Genomic DNA, 23,154 nt, shown 5'->3' with positions numbered 1-23,154 from the left:
CCCCCCCTTCTATTCATGTGTTGATTTGGCAGGAAAATGCCACTGTGGTCTGGCCACAGTGTGGCTGTGAGGGGGCGTGGGAGAACGCTCCATTTGTCCTGTGCTTTCAGGGTTGTTTCCTCCAGCCTGCCCCTGCTCAGGGATAGACCTTTCACAGGACACCAGCCAGCACTTCATCTCCCTGCATCCAGAAGCTGGACTGACATGGGATCCCCTGCTCCTTCCTCAATTACTGTCTGTGTGCTGCTTAAAGGGAGTTGGAAGCAGGACCCAAAATAATTTTGGGTGGTTCCTGCTTGCCAGGTCAGTTCCAGATTCAGTTTTTGGTGGTCAACAGCACAGATAAGTTTATACCCTTCACTGTTCCTGCACAGATGTGAAGGCACACACACACTTTGCAGTGATGATTTACATTATTTAATGCCTTGTGCAGTCCCTGCATCCATGCTGTGCATGCAGGAAGCCCTGGCATGGTGTTTGCATGCATTGGAGCAGAATCTAACTCAATATCTAACTCAATATCTAACCAATACCTTACAGACCTTTCCAAAAAGATGCTTCTTAAACCTTTTTTGTGCCAAAAGTTGCTTCATCATTACTATTCTGCATGGTATTTGGTTTTAATAAATTCAAATGGTATCCAGGAAAGGTTTACACTGTCAATCAGAAAGTTGTGCTTTATACACAGTTGGTTTTAAATGGTGGTTTTTGAGTTTAAATAGGTGCTTAAACTCTGGCTCAAAGCTGAAGAGCACTATGCAGGTATATGAAATGCAGAAGAGGGCCCAGCTCCCTATACACATAAAATTATCACTTTTAGGAAATGTAACCTTAAGTCAAAATACAGAAACAGGATGTTACCAACTGGAATAAGACGTAGGTAGTTAAAAAAAGACAGAAGCTGGTTTCTGCGTTTTAAATCCTTGTGAGGGCTGTTGCTCTCTTGGCTGCTCCTTGTCATCAGTGGGAGGAGACATCTGCAGCCCTCCCTGCTCCTGTGCCACTGATCCAGTTCTGCCCTGCCTGGTTGTGTTTGAGTTATCACTGTGTTAACATGAACTGAAAATACTGCAATTGGTTTGGCTAGTCTGCTGCTCATTTATTTATGTCATAGGCTGAAACATGGTTTAGATGTTATTTTGTGAACATGTAGGCTTGGTTATGGATGTATCCATTCAGCATCTCACCATGGAACTGTAACTGATGATGTCCTAAGATTTTTTTTTTAAATAAAAGAAAGAAAAAAAGGAGAAAGCTGGGACTGGAGTAAACTCCTAAATCTGTGTTGAAGGAAATGTTTTTTCTCCATCAGGGATGTCCAGAAGCTCCTGTGCCTGGTACTGCATGGAGGGGTGGGATGAAAATAGGGAATGGATCACAACAGGTTTTACAGGAGCAGAACCTGGTTCCTCTCTCACCTGTGTTTTTCCAGCTCCCTGTTCTGGGCTGGAGGTTTCTGAAGCTCTGCTGCTGTCAGAGCAGCTTTCTCAGCTCCCCTCCCAGCTGGGGATTCTCAGGGATAACCTGTGGGATAGGGTATGAGATTGAGTAGCATATGGCATAGGGCTCTTGGATCAAACCAAGCCAGCACAAACATTCAGGCACTGTGTCCTTCAGCACCAAAAATCCTGTGTTCTCCTTGATGCTGAGGAGTTATCCTGCAAAGCAGGAGGGAGCAGTCAGTAGTGTCATTTTGGGAATGCAGATTGCTCTGTGCATCCCTTTCATTCCTGCTTGTGCCATTTCCACGGGACTACAGCTAGGAAATCATAAAAAAAACCAAACCAAAAAAAAAAAAAAAAAAAAAAACAAAAAAAAAAAAAAAAAAAAAAAAAAAAACCCCAAAAAAAACCAAAAAAAAAACCAAAAACACCCAGGAGAAATACTATGCATTTGTTCAGAAGAGCTAAGAGTGAAGTGAGCTGCTTTGTTAGCTCTTATCCTGAGTTTTACCTGCTGATTTTTAGCGAGATTGCAGCTGCTGGTTGAGCCATGGAGGAGGCAGACGTGCATGGAATGGGTGCCTGTGCTGGGATTGCTCTCAGCAGCCTGGATGAGTCACCTCCTGTGGTTTTGAGCAGCATCTCTGCACTTATTCTGTCATTTAAGTGTTATCAGGTTAGTGAAGAAAGATTTCTTATTTCTCTAGCTCATCTGCCAGAAGAGGAGGCCCCTTGAAGCTGTTCCATCCCCTAATTGCACAGCAGCAGCAGTAGCAGACGTGCATATGGCAAATGTTTCCTTGCTGACACATTGGCAGCAGGTCCCCAGCATCTCAGCCCCTTCAGTTGTCCTGTGTTGTGTTTATCCTCAGTGGCACATAAAGTAGCTCCTGCTGTAGCTGTTGGGATGAAAAATGCCTTGGAAGTGATCTGGGGGTGGGTTGTGGGCTCTGTGTGGGTGCAGACACATCCAGGGACATCCAGCCACCCCTCTCCAGCTGCAGCTGCTTTCCTCTTCCTCTGTGGCCAGCAATTGGGCCCGGATATATTGTACCAGCATGCGAGGAAAGGGCTCCATGTGGAAGCTGGAAGCTCACAGCATAACTGGAGAGTGTATATTCAAGGCAGAGTCAAAGCAGTTTTGTGAGGTGGGGTAATTCTGTGCTGGATTTTCAAACAGAGAGGTGACTTGCTGCTGTTTATGAATTCATCATTCATTGATGGAGCTGGAGATGCCAGGGTCTGTCATCACATTTGTGGATATTTTAAAGAATTTTCTAGGGGGTAACCAGTCAGCTGGTGGGGCTTTTCGTTGTAAAGCAGTTATGATAAATCAGTGGGTCTAAAGGGAGGTGAGACCCTGCAAATGTGCAGTTATAGATAATTGCATTAGGACCCATCTCAGTGTGGTTATTTCTACCTTCATGATGGCACATAGGAAAGATTAAGAAGTAGTTTGGGAAGGAAATCAAACTGTGAAAGAACAAGAAATGAAAATCAGACATTCAAGTCTTAAAATTCCAGGTCTTTGCTACCACACTACTGGGTGGTATTAGGTCCTTGATGCTTTTCCTGTTGAAATGAAGAAGTATGTGCTTCACATTTTTAGGAGAGACTTGTTAAACCACTGCTTTTTGTGGGAGAGGGGCAGTCCTTAAAAGAGCTCAGCTCCAGGCCAGAGTCAGTGTTGACATTTGGAGACTGATCCCTCAGCCCTGGTGGGAAGATGAGAGGAATTCAGGAGAACAAGGCTGTTTTTAGAGTGTGGTAATTATCCCTCAAGGTTTTCCTCCAAAGCAGCAGGGTCTTGTTGATGAAGTGACTGCAGACTCTACATCAATTATTTTAGTGTGGTTTGACATGATGGTGGTGACTGCCTGGATGTAATGGCTGCATCTTTAAATTATTTTATTAAGGCAGAGCAAGGGGAGTGAGTCTTCAAGAGGGAGATGATGCCCAGACCTGTGCTTGGAGCGTATTAAATATTGTATAAATCTCTGTTCCTGTACCTCAGGGCCTTTTACTGTGTCCTGCTCAGTAAAGCATCTTAAACCTCTTAAACCATGAAGACAGAAATAAAATTAAATGGGAGAGCTTATTGCTTGCTTTTTTTATACTTTAGAGGTGCTTGAGCTACCTTCCCATTACGGTAAATGCTGGAGATTATTCTTAGATACACAAGAAGGTCACGTACTGAAAATGGAACCTGGCTTTTCTGCAGTCCTGCCTAGTGTCACATCACATCAGCCCAGGGTGCCACCACCAGCACTGCATTTTCAAAATCCCTTTGGAAATAAATCACAAAACAGTCTTTGTTTCACGACACTGGAGGTTCAGGAAGTGACCTCGAGCCACCCAAAGTCAGTGGACAGGTCTTGTTGCTTTTAATCAGATCCCTCATGGTGGTTGCTGGTGGGTTTTTAGTTTTTTGGTGTTGACTGTAGTCATTTTTAGTGAGGGTTAGATGGGATATTGGGAAAAAGTTCCTCCCTGTGAGGGTGGGCAGGTGCTGGCACAGGGTGCCCAGAGAAGCTGTGGCTGCCCCTGGATGTGCCCAAGGCCAGGCTGGACAGGGCTTGGAGCAAACTGGAATTGTGGAAGATGTCTGTCATGGCAGGGGTAGGATGGTATGGGCTTTAAGGTCCCTTCCAATCCAATCTATTCCATGATTCTGTGAACATCTCTCTGTCATGTCCGTCTAACAACCATTTCTGCTGTAGAAGCAGGAAATGTTTAGGTGTTTTCTGCATATTGTCATATAGTCTTATTTTTTATGAAAAGTTCATGTTTATTTCTGAAAATATTGAAGGTAAATGTCCTGAATCTTTGGAAATCTGGTTGAGTAGTGCCTGCATCTTTGTTAAAGGCAAGCTCTGGAACTGCTACTGGTTTGGAAGAGGTTGTGCAGTTGAAATATGTTTGAAAAGTTCGGGTTCTCCTCTGAAACAGGCCATCTCTGTGTGCAACAAAAACAAATATTTAGTTTGAGAACAAAATAGAATAAGAATAATTAAGAATAAGATATTCTCAAATGTTTAGTTTGAGAATAAAATAGAGTAAGAATAAAAAGGAATAAAATATTCTACAGTGTTGACAGCCAATTAAATCTCATCTATCTTCAAAATTTTGTCTATTAATGCTCATAGAGGGGGGAAAGTTATTAAATATTAGAACTGCATTCTGTAACGGTGGTGGTAATCTTTGTATCATTACTCCTAAAGTATTTCAGGCTAAAAGAAATTCAGAACGAAATGTAATTAATTTTCTTTGGAAAAATGGTAAGTTATCTGACTGACATCTCATGTGCTGCTGGGCTTGTCACACTGATTTTACTTTAACTCCACCCTGTGTGAATGGAGAGGATGATTGCAATGCAATTCCCTTTCCCTTCCATATTTGTATTCTACTCTATGATGTTTGAAATCTTTTTCCATGGCTTTACTGGTGGTGTTTCTCCTTAAGAGTCTGAGCAAGGAGAAGATGCTCCCAGGAAGTATCAAGATGCTGTTGAAAGCTTTTCTATTTGGAAATCACTTGTTGCTTTAATATATCAAAACCCCATGTACCAGATCAGCAGAAATCCTGATTGCAAGCAAAAGAAAATAAGATCAGCAAATTTTGCTGAAATTGCAATAAACACAGGACTTGAGCATCACAGGGGCAAACCTTTCAGAGAAGGGCAGAAAATGCTTCATTTCCTGGCTGTTTGTACCAGTGGCTGAGGGCAGCACGTTCTGTCCATGACTCCCAAGGAACAGAAATCACCACTCACTTTGACTTTTCTTTTCCCCCTCGTGCCACTGGAAGGTGTTCTCTAGAATGTTTGCACCACTCATTCTGCTGTTCATTTAGAACTGCTTATTTAGCAAGTCAGTGGGTTAATTTTCAATATAACTGCCCTATTCATGACAATTTGAATAATTTGAAGAAGGAGAAAGATGAATGTTTTTTTTAATATTTTTTTTTTCCTTCCCTCCTTAGGCAATTGGTGCACTTCAAAAACAAAATATCTTTTTAGCTCCAAAAATGCCTTTTGGCTGATGAATAAAACCCAAAAAGCCAACTTTTGTGGTGGAAGGTAGCTGAGGAAGAGGGATGTTGCAGTGGAGAAGTCCTAGGTGCTAACTACCAGTACCTCTTGTGCAGGACAAATTCAGAATTCATTTCTGCTTTCTTGGGAAAAAAAATGAAATGGAAATCAAACAGGCCTATTTCTTATATGAAATAAATGTAATTAGCAGCAGTAAGTGAAATCCTCAAGTTCTGCCTGGAACAGGTTGTTTCATAGGAAAAGCCAAGGGTGGCTTTTGTAGCTTGGGGGTTTTTCATGGTTGCATTGTTGCTTTGATCTCTTGAGTGCTGTGAAATTTTAACCTGATTTCCTGTGTGGTCAGCACGGAAAGAAACTTGTGGATGTACCTGCAGCCTGAAGATGATGCAAGATCAGTTATCTCAATGCAATAAAGATGAAAACAAATACACCTGTTGTAATAGAAGAATTAACATGCATTTGTTGTAAAACATTGGAAGTCCTCCATTTGTATGACGTGTTTGTGGAAGCAAAATGTGTTTTGTCAAGGATGCAGCCTTTGACCATCAGAAATAAGAGGTGAGGGCGTATTGAGTGGATTAATGAAGTGCTGAAAGAGTTGATAAAAGAAAAAAACACATCATAGACATTGCTCAGAAGAAAGAAAAAAGGAATTGCTGAAGGTTTCCAAAGGTATTCTCTATTCTAACAGTTGAGCTCCCCCATTTTTAGCTCAGAAGAAACCTGGGGTACAAAGCAAGCATCTGAGAGTGCCTCTAGTCTTCTTCTGACCCACGTGTAAGATGTTAATCCTCAACCTGCTGCATTTCATTTGGGGGTGGTGTAGACCCTTTTGATCTGCCTGAGAGATTTTTCTCACCAGCGTTTTGCAGATTGGAGCCTGCAAATTGCCTCTCAAATCTTGATAATTAGTGATGGTGGGTGGTGAACATGAACTGCAAATGGTTTGAGGTTTTCTTCTTCTTTTTATTTTTGGCTTCTGAAAATCTGTGTGCCCCCAAAATGCTCTGGAAGACAAAAGGGAAGATTACATTTGTGCAGAAGTGGGGGAGGAGGAGGAGCGGATGTGTTGTTCTGGTGCCCTGTGAAGTGCTGTGTTTCACATCCCCAAAGCTTTGCCAGCCATCCCACTGAGTGAGGACCAGCACCTCACTTCTGAGTGATTCCCACACCTCATTCCTGAGGGCTCTGGTCCTCAGGCAGGGGAGGTTTCCCAAGGCTGGAGACCATCCTGCTGCCCTGTACTGTGGATTTCATCCCCTGTGAAATTAATGCTGCTTTCCTCCCACTCTGTTCTTGGTATTAAATCCTTTACTATCCCTGTGTTGTGTTAAGTTACCTGTGTCTCACAGCACTGTGTTAACAGCAGTCCAAGGAACATGCCTGGAACGGGGTGTTAGACTCACCTTGGATGTCATTTTTCAGTAGCTTTCTCAGCCCAGTTTGTTGGCACCAGGAGAAGTTTGCCTCCATAACCCAACTATTAATTGAATGGCTTTTTCAGGTGCTGCTGTGATTGCTGTTCTTTCATGTAAAAGGTGAAACTTCCAGTTCTTGTATCCCCATCTGTTTCCTTTAATCACAGTATGCCTTCAAACATGACCATATTTTTAGAGGTTGATGTGTGCTACCAAAATGCTGCATGAGAGATTTGACAGTGGATATTTTTTCCTTTTCTCCCCCAAAGAGCTTTATCCTTCTGCATTCCTGTTCTGTATCCCCTTGCTCCTGATTGTTCATGCAGCTCAGTGGTCCTGGGACCATCACCATCCTGAGCACTAATCAATAATTAAGTATTTTGCAGTTTGTTGTGCTGCATGCTGGCTGTATAAAGCTTCACAAAAAAATCTCCTTCCTAAACCCAGCCCACTGCTCCTTTGTGAAATACATTTGGGTTTTATTACTAAGCAGCTGTTTTCCCTTTTGTAAACGGTCCCTGCTGAGAGGCAGAAAAGGAAACAGGAAAAATAATTGAATAAGGCAGGAGCATAATTCATTCAACAGGTACTTCTGTGCCTGCAGTTCTGCTGCTCAGAGAGGCTGAGCTGTGGTGGGCACACAGCCTCCTACCCAGGTCTCACCTCCACATCCTTTCCAGGGTTACATCAAGCCTTCCCTTGCTCCTTTTCCTATAGCTGGCCACACCCTTTTCCCTGGAATAATACTACTGATTGTATTTTAAACCAGAAGTCAGTTGGTCAGTCACACAGCCAGACTCTGTTGGTCATGTTTACCCCCTCATTTGTTCCAGCTGGTCCATTAAAAGCTCTTGCCTTTAACCCAGTTTATGTCCTCTGGGAAGATAAGTCCCCGTTTCATTTCCAGTCCAGGTAGCAGTTCCCTCTCCCAGTCTGCTGTTTCTCCTCCATCTCTGACACCCCTGTGTTTACCTATCTCCAAGCACAGCCTGGCTGATGCTTTAAATCCCTTTGGATCCCTGTTTCCCCCAGCAGTGAGATGAAGACCCTAGTGCAGGCTGCCACTTGGATACAGGAGAGGATGAACTGTCAGCTGTGACCCTCCGTGAACTGCAAAAACTGAGGGACTTCCCTGGCTTTATAGTGACTTTTCCTGTAAAATCTAGGTTTTCTGGGATGGGGGAAGTTATGTAACCATATAGGGTTTTAAAATAGCTGGAGAGGGGTGTGATCACTCCCTTCCGCTAACAGCAGCAATGCTTGGTTTTAGTTGCCCAAAACATTGGCTGCCCCTGGATCCCTGGCAGTGTCCAAGGCCAGGTTGGATGGGGCCTGGAGCAGCCTGGGCTAGAGGATGGTGTCCCTGCCCATGGCAGAGGTTGCAATGAGATGAGCTTAAAGCCCCTCCCAAGGCAAGCTTTTCTGTGATCCTATAAAATCCCGTGTTTTGGGGTGAGTAATTAGCTTTGTCTAGGGGGAAGAGAAGGATGGGGCAATGAGAAATTCAGGTTCAACTGTGCCTGTGTAAGAGAAGGAAAAAAGGAACAGAGCATGTTGGGGGATGTACTGAAATAAAACTAGGGAAGGGTGGCTGCTGGGAGCAGGGGTTAGCAGATACTTGGAATGCCCTTGCCAAGTGGAGGAGAAGCACTGCTCTGTGCAGGCAAGGGGGAAGCTGCCTGTGAGTAGTAGTTAGAGGTGGTTCTGCATCCAGAGTCCTTCCCCTTGCTTGCTGAACGCCATGGTCTGATGAATGGAATCACTCTGAGCCTGGCTGCCCCATCCTCATGTCTGTGGCTTTGGGAATGGGCAGGAAAATCCCCGCAGAGGCAGGAGCAGAACCCTCCTAGACCATGTGCTGGTGTGTCACTGAGCTGCCCAGTGCTGAGTGCTCAGGGAAAGGAAAGTCACCTTTTCCTTTGGGATTATCCATTTCTGCTGGAATGGATACTGCTGTGTCACAGAATGCTTCGAGTTGGAAGGGACCTTAAACATCATCTCACTCAGATCTCCCTAGGTAAGAGTACTAGTCTGATGTTACACATGATCTTGTGGTCAGCATGGAGCAAAATGAGCCAGAGCCTTGTAAAAGTACATGCTCAGAAGTAATGAATTAAGAAATGGTGTGTATGATCTTATGCTATAGCTGAGCTGATAAACTTGGCAAAAGGGAGAGTTTCTGACTTTTCTTTCTTTGGAAAAGTTTGGCAGGTGGAAAGGCAAACCAGGTCATCTCACCAAACTTTGAGGTAGCTTTTGTTCCGGTGCAGAACCATTTAGCAATAAACAGTTCATTAATTTGAATTTCTTTGTAACCTAAAGCATTACAGTTCTGGATTTGATTTTTCTTTTCCCTTTTGTTTTATGTGACATCTGGACTGTTCAGGGAGTGTTATTCCATCTTAAAATGGGGCTGGTCGTCTTTTTGAGCGATGGAGGTTTTATGGATTGAGTAGAATAATGAACACATAGAGAAAAGATAATACAGCTGACTATCGCCTTTCACATTTGGGAACACAAGATCTTTAATTGATTTAGAGGGGTTATTTTGTCCCAACACTTGCAATTAGCAGCTCTTCATCAGTAAAATGCTTTTAAGAAATCTGGCTTGATGGGTAGATTGGTAAAAGGAGCAGGAGGAGCAGATATTGATGGTTTCTTATCTCCTCTCCCAAAACCCTCTGTGTTCTGTGAGAATAGCTGGCTGGGTGGGAAACAGAGCTGCGTGTTACTTTCTTCAAGCCATGGATTAAAGAATCAGGCTGGAGGAGGCTTTAAGTTCAACTGCTCTGTCCCAGGGCAGGCTGGAGGCACCTTTATCATGACCAACTGTTTTGGAATATGGTTTTGGCAGCCTGAAGCTGTGCTCTTGTGCTCCTCCTCACAAACTCCACGTTTTACCTCCTCGAAGCTCACCATGCGGAGGGTGCTGTGTGTGAACATTTTCCTCTTTCTCTGCCGTGTTTAGGTGGAAGGCACGCGGGAGCCACGCGGGGAGGTGGATTCCTCCTGCCAGGATGAGCGGGCGTCGCTAGAGATGATCTGTGGTTCGGTGCAGCTGGAGCTGTCTGAATGAAGCTATGGGCTGTGCCTCCGCCAAGCATGTGTCCACTGTTCAAAACGAAGAGGAAACTCAGAAGGGCAAGAACTACCAGAACGGAGATGTGTTTGGGGGTGAGTGTCGCGGGATTGTCTTTGTCCCTGCACCGTGAGTCCACCGAAACCATCCTGGAAGGTGTACGAGGGAGTCTTAACCTTTCACCAAACACAAAGCAAAATGCCTGTTCAAATATGCCACAATGGCAGAGCAGTTGGCCCATCCAGGGGAGGGTACCATGACACTTGAAACAGGTGAAATCCTTAGTGAAAAAATAACATTTTAAGTGATGTACGGTACTACACTGTCTTTACCTCCACAAGTCCTGGAATAGCTCAAAGACAACAAATTGCACCCCCTCATGTATATATATATATATATGTATTTATATATATTTTTATATGTATTTATATATATATATTAATATATATTTATATAAGTATATTTATATATGCATTTATATATGTATTTATATATATTTATACATGTATTTATATATATTTATATATGTTTTTATATATGTGTCTCTGTTATACGTTTATATGCCATTGGGTACCAACATAATTGGCTCATTTCCTAAAAACTGAAAATCCGTTTGGTAGGAAAAGTAATTCCTCACTTCTGCAAAGCAATAAAACATTAGTTCTGAAGTCCTGTAGCAAACAGGGTTTGAAGGTACAGTGAAACTAGAAACTGAGGGATTTAGTGGTGCTGGGAAGCTGGGAATGTGGGAGGAAAACATCTGGTTCACTGTGAAGACTGATCTGTGATCCAGGTCTGTGCATCAGGAGAGGTAAAGTGATAGGAGATAAAATCATAGTCAGCTTCATGGTTTTTTTTTTTTTTTTTGCCCCAGGTTCTGTCAGTAGACACAAAGGTTTTTTTAGATAAAGATGTAAATCTTTAAATACAGATTTTAAAATGTCAGGAATTATCTGAGAGACTGTTCAGAAATGAAATTTCTAGATCTGCCTGGATATCTGCCTGAAAGTTAAGCTGTGAATAAATTGCCTTAGTACTTTTATTCTTAAAACAAGTGCCTTGGTAATGAGTACACCAAACCTCCCTGGTGTTTTTTCCAGCCTTTCTGAGGGCTGGCTTGGTCTCCCAGTGGATCCCAGAGTAAGAATTCCCAGAGGTGTTCCCTGAAGCAGTTGTTGAACAAACTTCAGGGCTGTTCAGTCCTCTTTCTCATCCCTGGGAGATGCTGGGTTTGGAATTGTCAGCTCAGTACATTGCTTTTGTTTAAAATAGGCTTTAAGTGCTGTCATAAACAGAAAATTCTATCAGTTGCTCAAAGGAATTTGAGTTTAGATTTTAGCTTATACTTAGTGAGGGAGCAATTTTTGGCCAAATGTGAGTCTCAGTCTTTTTCTGTTTTTTTTTGGTGGTGGTTTAACCACATGCTGTGGGCCAAAGATCATAACTTCAACGCAGGAAACTTAAAGTAGCTTCTGGAGTCAGAGGATCAAGAAGATTGAAGGGATTTTAAAAAGCTCCCGTTTATAGAGCTGGACTGGTGTCAGCAGTATCATTTAGGTATTCTGGGATCCATTTGAGGGCTGTAAATCCTTCTGTATTTTACTGTCAGGAGTACTACCTGCTCTTAACCATTTCCTGGCCCATGCTTTAGTTTAGGTGTGGGATTTGTCATTCCTAAAGACCTGAGTCCATGACTGATTCCTTCTAAGCAGAGCTGGAGTCTGACTTAACTCACTGAATGGTAACCACAGAAGTCACATTTTCCCCTTGCTGTTGAAAGACAGCTTGTAGGTGAGGGGCTGGGTGCAGGAGGAGATTGAGCTGGACTTTTACAGATCATTCAGTGCCACCCCTGCCATGGGCAGGGACACCTCCCACTGCCCTAGGGTGCTCCAAGCCCTGTCCATCCTGGCCTTGGACACTGCCAGGGATCCAGGGGCATCCACAGCTGCTCTGGGCACCCTGTGCCAGGGCCTGCCCACCTTGATGCTTCCTTTCTTATTTCTGGGAAGGGACAGAAGTGTCTCACCCAGCCAGTGGCCACGAGCAGAGTATCTGTGCTGCCTGTAGGGATTGAAAATCCCCTGCAGTATGAATAGGCAGAGCTAAACCAAGGTGAGTGGTAGGAAAATGAGGAGCCAGGAGCTGATGGAGGGGGAATTAGAGGTTAGTTCTTGGCTAGGAGGCTGGAAAGTAAAGGAAGCAGAAGTCAGGTGGGGTTGGAAGGTGGCTGATATGTCAGTAGCACCCTGAAAACATCAGTGAGCATGAGCCATACTGTGCAGGGACAGGGAGCACAGGCAGGGTTGGCACCTGGGGACCAAGGTGACATCAGGTGCCTGTGCAGAAGCAGCAGGGATGAGCCTCATGGCTGTGATGGCCACAGTGCCTCAGATGTTTCACTAGGGGAGGAAGTCCCGAGGGATTTGTACAGCACTGATAGGATTAAAGGGAAAGAGCAGGGTGCTGGTGCTGCCTTCCCTGGCAGGCAGTGGGCTCTGAGGGATGTGGCTGACAGGACATTGCCCCTCACTGTGTGACTGCACCCCCTGGGCACCTGCCCCAGACAAGCTGCAGGCAGGAGGAGTCAATAGTAAGGACTGCACTTTCCAGTTAAGCAGTGCTTGGATTTTCTTTCCCAATGAGTAGTTTTTACTTGACTGACATTGAATCCAGAGAGAATTTTCTGAGCTTCTCAGAGTGGTGCAGTTCTGCTTTGGCTCTTCCTCAGAACCTCTGGATCTTTCTCTTCTTTCATGGTGGGATTGGTTGCAGTCAAATCTATTGACTATTGGGAGATCGCGGCTTCTGAAACATTTCTTTCTTTTAACTTTTAAAAGTCACTGTAGGTTAAAATTGATCTCCAGTACCTTATTTCTTCCCCAGCTTTTAACCTTTTATTTTAGCTGAGCAGACACATTGAGCCAGGTGCTCACTTTGAATTTGAAATCCTGATGTTCAAAACCAAAAAACCCATCATAAAACCCATGAATTCTGTAAGGACAAATCCTGGTAAATGAAACCAAAACATAAAAATTTCCACCCTGTCCCAAGCTGTGGGAGTCATGCTGCATTTTGCTGTAATATATATTTAAATAATTGAGTTAGCAGTCCTATCAAAGGAGATGTTCTAGAGAAGATTGAATATAATATGATTATTATGTCTGTTGGTCTCTAATGACTTTAAAATCCCTCTAATAAGGATAGTAATAATAAATCTTCATTTATTCATCATTCCACTTCAAAGCTGATTTCCAGAGCAATACATAAGAACTGTAATATGTAAATACCAATGAAGAACAAAATGCCATGATAGAGCCTTGAGCATTGTTGATTTCAGCATATGTTTTAATAATATAACATCTCCTGTAGATTAATTTTATTTGTGCCTTTATAAAAAATTATGGGATGTTCCGTTGAGGAGGAGGTTATTGAAATAATTCTTTCTGTAAGAAAGTAAATGATAATGTGATTTGGGGAGAAAAAAATGTTCTAGAATGTGTTCATTAGTCTGAGAGGCTTAATCCAGATGTTTCCATGGAGCTCTTGGGTGATTTGCAAAAGGGGGAGTGAACATGTCAGGTCAGAATTTCCTGACAAAATGGGAATATCATGGTGGGATTTCTGTTATTAAGAGCAGCTCCAGTTGCTAAACCTGTCTAAATAAAGCTGAACCCAAAGCACAGTAGTTTATAAAGCAGTTTATCTCAGAACAGCTGAGAGGGCTAGGAAAGGAAATCTTCAGCAGTAAAGTATTGTAATGAGATTGAAAGATTGATTAATGCATAAGGGCAGGCTGGATGGTGCTTGGAGCAAGCTGGGCTAGTGGAAGGTGTCCCTGCCCATGGCAGGTGTAGGATAATCTTTAAGGTCCCTTCCAACCCAACCCATTCTGTGATTCTCTTTCCTTGCCTTGTTTAGCAATTTGCTGATAGCCTGCTTCTTATCTAAGTAAACAGGGGGCAGCTCTAAACAAGGGCTTCAGGAAGTGAGAGAAAGGAATAGGACCAAACCCTACCCACCCTGGTTGTATTCATGTGGGAAATGTAACAAAATTGCATGTGTTATCTAGGTTTATGATGTATTTATCATGTATTTGTGTAACTCTGAGAACACCCTTGGCAAGTCAATAATTTACTATTTTATTACCATGAGGAAGCAACAGAGTTTAAAGAAAATCAAAACAAAACCAAACCGCACCCTCAGGTTTTGTCTAGTTATGTTTTCATGATCAATGTGTGCAAAAAAAAGTGTTTTCCACATGAATTAAAACTATTTTCACATTTTATGTGCAGAAGTGGCTCATCTTTATAGCTCTTGGGAAAAGTGCTGCTTTTGCAGAAGAGGGAAGAGGCTGCTCTGGACTATGGGTTGGCTCTGAGTGGTAAAAAAACAAGCTCTTCCTCCCTCTCCAGCACAGAAATATAGATATATAAAAGTTACAAAAAGAGCAGTCCCAGGCATGGCAATGAACTAGATCCAGGGAATGCAGTGAGGAGCACCAGGAGATGAGGCTGAGACAGGGAGAGGAGAGATGGGAGAGAAGATACCTGCAGTGTGGGGCTGAGGTGCCTCCAGGAGATGGGACCAGAGGCCGGACCAGAGGCATGCAGAGCTGCTCTGGCAGGGACTGGAGGCCCAGGTCTCAGCAGAAGCAGAGCTCCTGGATCCATGGGCAGGAGATGTAGGTGGGCTCTCAAGGGGCTGGTTCTGGCCTTTTAGTGCACACAGGACTGACAGCAGATGTCCATTAATTGTGGTCTGTGTGTAATGATGGTGAATGAAATAGTTCTCCCTTCTCCTACTCTTTTCCCCATTTTTTCCCCTTTGGAAAAAATGGTGTTCTTTGGGATGACATCCAAGTCTGTAGAAAGGTTCCTATGGGCTCCAATAAGGTACCTTGCCTTTCTTGGCAACATTAGTTTTCAGTGTCTATTTTCACCAATCCAGCAGAGAAAAAAAACAGTTCAGAAGTGATGGGAGAGCAGCTTTTTAGATATCTGGATGCTGTAAAATTACTTAGTTGTAAATGGTCCAGGCAGTAGAGTAACAGTGTTTGAAGATATTTCTCGGTGCCTATTTGAAAAAAAATAATCAGAAAGACCCAAAAAGAGATGTCTTTCCTGAATGGATAGAAGATCTTTGCCATGGAAACATGCTGAGCTTTTCCTACCTGAAAGAGAGCTGGACTTAGAACAGGTATCCATAAATTAGTTAGACAGCCCTCACACTCTGTAGTGACCTTCTTCTGGTGGTTAATCTTCTTGGACTGTTTTTACAGCCCCTTGTCATGGTGTTAGATGAAGGAATTATTCTGCACAGCCATTCTCCTCAGTGGAAGGGAGCTGTTTTACCCAGATCTTTGCAGTGCTGGGTTTGGAGCAATGCACACACAGTTGGACTCGCCACTTCCAGGGGCGATTTACAGCACAGAGACAGAAGATGATCCAAGGTGGGCAAACAGTTGATATCCCTATTTTAGGAGCAGAAATTGATCACAGGCAGTCTCGGGATCTCTAGCTGGTCAGAGCCACGCCAAGATACATTAGAAAGTCTCTTTTCCCAGCCTGGCACTCGAAGGAGTCAGATCTCTTAACTTCTCGGTCTCAAGGTTGTTTATTGTATCTTATCTATAAAATCCTTTCTCCTGACCTGCCAAGGCCTGCTCAGCAGGACAGTCAGAGGCACTCTGCTTGCCCCTGGGGCAGTGTTATCTTTTTATATAAAAAACTACATATACAATATTTACAATAGCTTTCCAATACCTGTCACCTATGTTAGACAGTGAGCTTCTACTCCAAACCAATCTCTAAGTGCCAACATCACACAGCAGAAGATGGAGGCCAAGTAGAAGAAGGAGAAAGGCTGGACATGTCCAGATCCCTCCATCTTGCCTCCTGAACCCCCATTCTGAAAACCCCAAAATCTGTTTTTCACCCCGTGATAAATTTCACTATTATTCTACTTAAACTGTTGTGGTTAGCAGATCTTCATAGAAGGTTGGTAACTTGCTTCATGGGTCATAATCAAAACCACAGGCATGCTGGGCTCTGTGCCAGGGTTTCTGAGCCCCCTGGCAGTGATCTTGGCAGTCCAGGACAGCCAGAGGGATGTCCTGAATTCTGACAAGGCAGGTCATCACTTCCTTGCTGCTTATTTTCATGTGAGCTTTCCCCTTTTGCAAGCTCTCCATCAGCATCAGAGCACCCTGAGGGCTCCCAGGGACCCCGAGTCTCTGCAGTCCCTGGAGGGTGGCCAGAGAGAATGGGGTGTTATTCTAGGCAGTGTGACCTTTCCTCCAAGCTGCTTAGCCCCATGGAGAGTGCAGTCCCAGTCCATAGAAATGGAGTGCAAGGGGTGTGCATTTCACAATTACATTAGTGGGCTATAAATAGGGCCATACATCCGCCTCTGGAGCTGGCTAGGAAGGAGCCAGGATGTGTTTTCTGGCAGCCTTGGTGCTAAAGGAAATCCGTTTATTTTATGGTACAGACACACTTAGTTTTTCACTTAATCTTTTCAAGATGATCTCTGGCATTCATTGCCTACCTGGACATGCAAACAAGGAAAAATCCTGGTAAAAATGCCATTTACTTTCAGTTACTGCAGTGTTCCTTTAGCCATTTTCCATGTGTTTTATTACTGGGCCACAAATTTGGAGAACTAAAAAACCAAAGCCTGGAATTTGGGCAGAAAAGACTCACTCTGGGGAATAATTCCCAGTTCCCCAGGTAAACCTGGTGTAGCTGCATGGGTGTGTATTCATTTCAGCAACACAAAACTGAACTTTTTAAGGCTGTAATTTTATAGTAGGAGATATCTACTGGTAGAAATAGCTGTTAAATACAAAGAAAAGGTACCTAACCAATAAGTATTTGTGTATCGTTGGCATACACAGCCAGAGGTGCCTTTATAGGACAGAGGAACATAGAAGGCATTTTCTCAGTGGGTAATTCTCAAAAACACTGTGCCATCATGGGTATTTTAAATAAATATTACAACTAAGTGGTCTCATGTTCTCCTTGGTCAGAGGCCCAAGACTGACAGTGCTCTGCCTTGAGCTAGCACCGGAGAAAAATGGGAGCAAAATGGGAAATATTAAGACTTCTGCCTCATATGCTTGTGAGAAACAAAGCCTGCCTTCTGCTGAGGGGTGTCATTATGCCCTGCCAGGCACTTTTTCTTCTTACCTGTGTGAGTGGGGGCTCTGGCAGAAAGGATCAGGGTTAGGGTGCTTTTAAATTCTGTTTTTCCTTTCTGCTCTTGTCACAGGAGCTCTGCAGGGGCTGTTCAGGCAGCTCGGGTGCTGAGCACTTTGTGTTCTGTGGCGCTGGGAAGGAGCGTGCAGTCACCTTTGTTCCAGGAGTTATGGCTCTATGAATGATCTCCAGCTATTCAGAGGGAAAAAAGGGGGTGTAATGGGTTGGTTTTTTCCGCTGAAGTCTCCTGAATTGTGTAATGGTTGTAGTTGTTACATTTGCGTGCATGTTATCCCCTGTATTTTGTTAAGTGGTCACAGCCCCCAAGGCTGCCAGAGCTCCAGGAGGGTTTGGACAACACTCCCAGGGATGCACAGGGTGGAATTGGTTGGTTTTTTAGCCATTACTAAACTCTTTTCTTTCAGACATCAGTATTTTGCTTTCTTTTAAAAAGGATTGCCCAAAGGGAAGGGTAGAAGGCATGGAAAATCTGTAACCAGAGTAAAATATTAATCTTTCCAATAGGTTACTTTTGGAGCTGCTAGATGGTCTGTAAGTAAAATAATGTAATTAACTTCTGTATCTTTTGCATCTGGAAATGTGTGCTGTATTTTGTAAATCAAGTTTTCATTAGATCTCCCCTCTTGGTTTAAAGAAATACTGACAGTGAGATGTTACTGGTTCTGAGTACTTACTCAGTCCCTTCCATGTTGGAATTAATAAAAATGAAATAGCTGCTGATTTACAAACACTCTTGGAGGCCCATGAGCATGGAAAATTTGATAGCCCAATATTAATAGACAAAAGTTACTATCCCAGGAAGGGTATGAAAATCCATTTCAAGTCGTTTGTTGCGGGGCAACAATCTCATTTAATAGCTGACTGATTGAGAATGGCATTGCTTGTTAAGGAAAGAGGAATTGGCTTTTTTATTGACAAGGAAACTGAAGGCACCTCATCCTGTGTTTGCAATAATAGGAGATGTGTAATTTCGAGGGTGTGGAGTGGTAATGACTTATTTTCCAGGGAATGCTTGGGGCAGCTCTGCTCAGGAGTGGTTTGGGGTGGGTGGATAGCTTAGAGAGGCTGTGAAAGGCACAGCCTGCAGTGCTGCACGAGGGATGCTCACAGAAATGGTCAGTTAGGTGTTTTTCCTGGAACTGAATAGTCCCTGACAGGTTCTGTGCCAAAGTGAGGAATGTTCCGTGGAGTACATAGACTGATGGGGGTGAAGGGAGGGTCAGCAGGGACTGGGAGTTTCATTAATGACATTGAAAAACCTGAAAAGAATTAAGTGTTTTGTGCTTGGTGTTTTTTTTTTTTAAACTTACTGAGGGAGAATTTCAAACCAGAGCAGTGAAATGGAGTTGAAGGAGCCTTTCCAAGCTGGCTGTGCTGTGTTCAAGGCAGCCTGGATCCAAACACCCACCTGGGGACTTCATATGAACAGTCATGTTTTCAAGGCACAGACTCTTTGTTTTCCCCCTGACCATTCCTTTAATTAATCTCTCTGCTGCTTGTTCCCTCTGCTGCTTTCATTTCTCAATTTCATCTTTTTAGTGGGCTAGATAATTGCATTTACAGGGTATTCTTCCTGCCAAGCACTGTGGCTGTAATCTCCTCTACCTGAGAAATGGTTTCCTTTAAAAAACCTGGTGTCTGCCTCAAAGTTGTGTTACTTAAATGAAAACAAAAGGTAAAAAAAAAAAAGTGTCTGTGTGTGTATATATATATACATATATTTATATATGCGTTATGTAGTTTCAGCAAGCAGAAGTCTGGGTAGCTGAAAGAGAGTTATGAGTGCACACCACCAGCACTCTTCTTTGGCTTTGTAATTACAGAGGAGTGCACAAAAGTCTTTAATTATATGATCACATGGCAGGTTTTTTCAATACCATCTCACATATGGTGTTTCCTCAGATCCTGAACACAAAGACAGTGGGAGCAAGGCAGAGATTGTGTGTTTAGCATTAACTGGATTTGGGGATGTTGAGGTTGTATTTAAAATCTTCCCTGAGATAATGAAATGGCCTCTGAGGCTGTGGTTCCTCTGACCCACCTCCAGCTAAGGTAGAGCTGGCAGATACAGAGCAGTGGGCCTGTGCCCCTAGTGTGAGGTTAGTTAAAACAATCCTTAACTCATAATGTGATGGAAAATTGTATGTACAACTCCAAGTTTCACAGGGCTTGCACTAGATGACAGCTCAAAACATAGAGTAGCCTTGGAGACTTTTTGACCAAGAAGAAACCAAGTGATGAAAGGAACCAAGAAGGAAAAACAAGTAGAGGGAGCTAAGAAGGAAGCAAGTGAAGGTGGGAGGCAAGTAACCCCCTCCTTGATTCGGCTGCACATCTCCTGCTGTGACAGCTGATGTACAGTGGTTTGTTTCTGTGAGTCACGTGCCAAATCTGAGAATTAAACCTATACATTTAAATAAGGGAGCTGAATTATGGCTTCATCATCAGCTGCCACCTTTAAACTGGGGGGAAAGTAATCAGAAAATGCAGGATACACAAACTGAGGCACCCGAGGAGCAGCAGCAGTGCAGGGGCTGGTACAGCACCTTCTGCCACAGGCAGACATCGGGCTGGGAGAGGACAGAGTTGCCAAGGGATGGAGAGCTGTGAGCAGCTCTGGGAACTGCTGACAGCACTGGGGAGGGGTGGGCTCATACAGAAACATGAGGGGTTGTGCTTCTCCAGCAGCAAGGACCAAGATCATGTCCAGGACAGTTAATGGAGCTGTGTTTTGTCAGAGCTGTTGGCCTTAAAGAATAAGACAGGTCTCATCCCTTTGCTGCTGAAAGATGTCATGGCTTGGGCCTGCAGAGGGAGGTTTGGTAAAATAGAAGGGAAGTTGCTAAATTTCTTCAGGTGGGCATCACCCTTGAGGGAGTTAATGTTTCATGAAGCACTGGATATGCCATAGGGCTGTGGGATAGCTTAGGAAAGAGCTGCCCCTGTCTCACTGAATGTCCTTCCAGTTTTGCAGGAATCCTCCTCTTAGGGACTGGCTTTTGTTACACTGACTTTCTCAATCCCTTTTTTCCCTCCAAAAACCCAGCCCTATTGGTCACATCTGCCATCTGCAGAAGCAGTTGTTGGCATTCCTTGGGTACGTGTCAGGGTTGTGTAGGAGGAAGGAAAAGTGCTTGAGTGTGGTCTTTGCAGATGTGCTGCAGTCTGTGTGGTGTGTTGATTTTTAAAGAGCTGTTCTGTCAGAGGATTTGGATTTTGTTGGCAGAATTGGTGTGTTGCTCATGCACCTGTTCTCTGTTTAGTATCTTCTGGTGTCCACTGCCTCGACTCCCAGCAGTGACTGTATTTTTAGATTGGATTAGGGTAAGGTAAATTAATTTGGGAAATTTGAATGAGCATTTTCAGATAATCCTTTGAGAAAAATGGGTTGGCTTATTTCCTAAGCTATTTTTATTATTCTATTCATGTTAGTAAAACCATGATCACTTGGATCAGGAATTGCCTGTGAATTGATAGCTTTGAGGGTTGGTGATGAGTAAAACAACAGGCTGCTCACCCAATACTGGTTGATCTCCAATGAAATTTCACTCCCAGCCCACATCCAAGTGGATCAGAAACCCACCCCCACAGCTGAGCAAATGCTTTAACCCTTTAGACTCAAATGAACCATAGAGCTGCTGCTTTCTGCGAGTGCTTGAAGCAGTACCTAAGAAGATAACTTAGATATTCTCCATTTCTTAATAATTAGTCCCAGAAATATTAATTTGCAGGATTTTTTCAACTACTTTCTCTGACTGTTGACTTTTTTGGGGATTTTTGGGATCCAGGCAGTTGATACCCAGATACATAACAGGGTTGGAATAACCTGAGTAACTCCTCTCACCCTTCCAGTCCTCCAGACCAGATGCACATGAGCCTGTGGCACTCAAGGCTGATGACTCAGGTGCTGGAAGCTGCAGCCACCCAGGCCATCTCATTCTGCTCCTTGACTGTCCTGGTGCTCTGTGATTTTGTTTTTTCCCCTGATGTGTAGCCTGGCTCTCTCTAGAGCTGGGCCCACCACTGCTGGTGTCCTCCCAGTGCAGCTGTGGATCTCGGAGTGTTCCTCCTTCCAGTGGCACTGGGATGGGCTCCAGGAGAGCTCATCCAGCTCCAGCATCCCAGCACAGGGAGCTCTTGGAGCCAGTCCAGGGGAGGCCATCAGTATGATCAGAGGGATGGAGCAGCTTTGCTGTGAGGGAGGGCTGGGAGAATTGGATTGTTCAGCCTGGAGAAGAGAAGCTTCAGGCCTTCCAGTGGCCTTGCAGTGCCTGTAGGGAGATGACAAAAAAGATGGAGTGACTGTTTACAAAGGGTGGAGTGACAGGACAAGGGGGAATGGCTTCTCATTGCCAGAGGCCAGGATTAGATGGGATATTAGGCAGGAATTGTTCCCTGGGAGGGTGGAGAGGCCCTGGCACAGGGTGTGCCAGAGAAGCTGTGGCTGCCCCTGGATCCCTGGCAGTGTCCAAGGCTGGGTTTGGATGGGGCTTGGAGCAACCTGGAACAGTGGAAGGTGTCCCTGCCCATGGCAGGGAGTGGAATTGGATTATTTTTAAGGTCCCTTCCCACCCAAACCATTCTGGGATGTTTGGCATGTTCTGTGCTCAGCATCTAAGTGGCTCACCTGCTGCTCCATGTTTCAGTTAAATTGCATCAAAATCTCTTACGGTTCTTAACAAATATTTTTAGAGAAAGCGATTCAGTCCTTTATCTAAATATAGCCTTGAGCTTTCAAGCCTTTGGGAGAGGGGAGCACGTGGAGCTTTGATCTGTGGCATTCACAGCAGTAGAAGCACTTTCTGCACCTGGCAGAACCAAGTGCAGTGCAGAGGAATTTGTTAGACAGAAAGCTCCTATTTTACAGAGGAGACCTGTGGTTTAGCAGGGATGGAGGATAAATCCTGGCATGTCATGTGATAGAAAGGCAAGAGAAACTGCAGAAAAATATGTGGCACAGGAAGATAGATGAAGGTGTGTTTAGAAACTTCCCTTTTGGTGGTATCACTGAAGTACCACTCACCTCCTGCCTGATACTTGATACCTTGCTAAAATTAGAGAATAGGCTCACCCATCATCCCTCTTGATGACAGTGGAACCAAATCTGTTTGCCCTTAGATGTCTGAAATGGGAATCAGTGTAAATCAGCATTCTATTCATTTACTTTTTTAAAGGCTTGCTGTTTAACCAAGTATTTCTCTGAAAGTCACAGTGACTCTAGATGTATTTGACAAAGTTATGCTTTTTTCTGGTGTTGCTCTTTCCTTTAAACTGAGCTGGAATTGATGTCGTTGCCCGTATTCCTGTGGTAAAGGCACTTACAGCTGTGTCTGGAAGGGCTGAAGACATTTTTCTCATGGGAACCACCACAGTTTTGTGCCCCCCACGCAGTAATTGTTTCAATATTCTAAGTTGATATGCTCATTTATCACTGAAATTGTTATTAATGAGTGCTGTTTTTCTTTGTCACATTGCCATGGCAACTGGGGTGACATGTTTGAGTGGAATTATCTGTTTCCAGATGGAGATCTTCATTCATAAGATTTGCCTGCTGAGAATTTTTGCAGCATATTCAACTTCAAAATTCTTCCTCCCTGTGCCTTTCCACAGTTTGGAGCTAGAAGCATTTCTGCTTTCTGCTTTATATCCTGTGATTTTGTGGTGGGTGTTGTGCTTACAATATTTCTGTCTTTTGTGGTCCATTTATGTTGTTTTTCTTTTGATTTAATTGAGTTGCTTCTCTTCAACTCAGGATTTGCTGTGACAGTCCTGTAAAGCCATTCCTCCCCCATATGAGTTATTGGAAATTTTCTCATTTTATGTAATACACCACACAATGGAAGAGAGAGGATTTGATTTTGTTTATACTCCTGAAAAGGAGCATAAGGATGCATGCTATATCACATTCTGAGTGATAGTGTCCTTATTTTTTTTTTATCATATT

General features: G+C 43.7%; 1 protein-coding gene across 1 annotated transcript in view; it reads left to right on the top strand.

Moving 5' to 3' along the window:
• Positions 1 to 23,154, top strand: part of C7H1orf21 (chromosome 7 C1orf21 homolog) — a 102,129-nt gene that overhangs the window by 33,643 nt on the left and 45,332 nt on the right. The window contains exon 2 of the mRNA XM_058808658.1: positions 9,880 to 10,085. Within this exon, the coding sequence (XP_058664641.1) occupies positions 9,992 to 10,085 (94 nt within the window). The 5' untranslated portion in view covers positions 9,880 to 9,991. The remainder of the gene's footprint in view (positions 1 to 9,879; positions 10,086 to 23,154) is intronic.

This window comes from Ammospiza caudacuta, chromosome 7 (genome assembly GCF_027887145.1).
Source record: "Ammospiza caudacuta isolate bAmmCau1 chromosome 7, bAmmCau1.pri, whole genome shotgun sequence".
In the NCBI taxonomy this organism is placed as follows: Eukaryota; Metazoa; Chordata; class Aves; order Passeriformes; family Passerellidae; genus Ammospiza; species Ammospiza caudacuta.
Note: the sequence above shows the minus strand (reverse complement) of the source record. Positions and strands in the feature narration are given on the sequence as shown.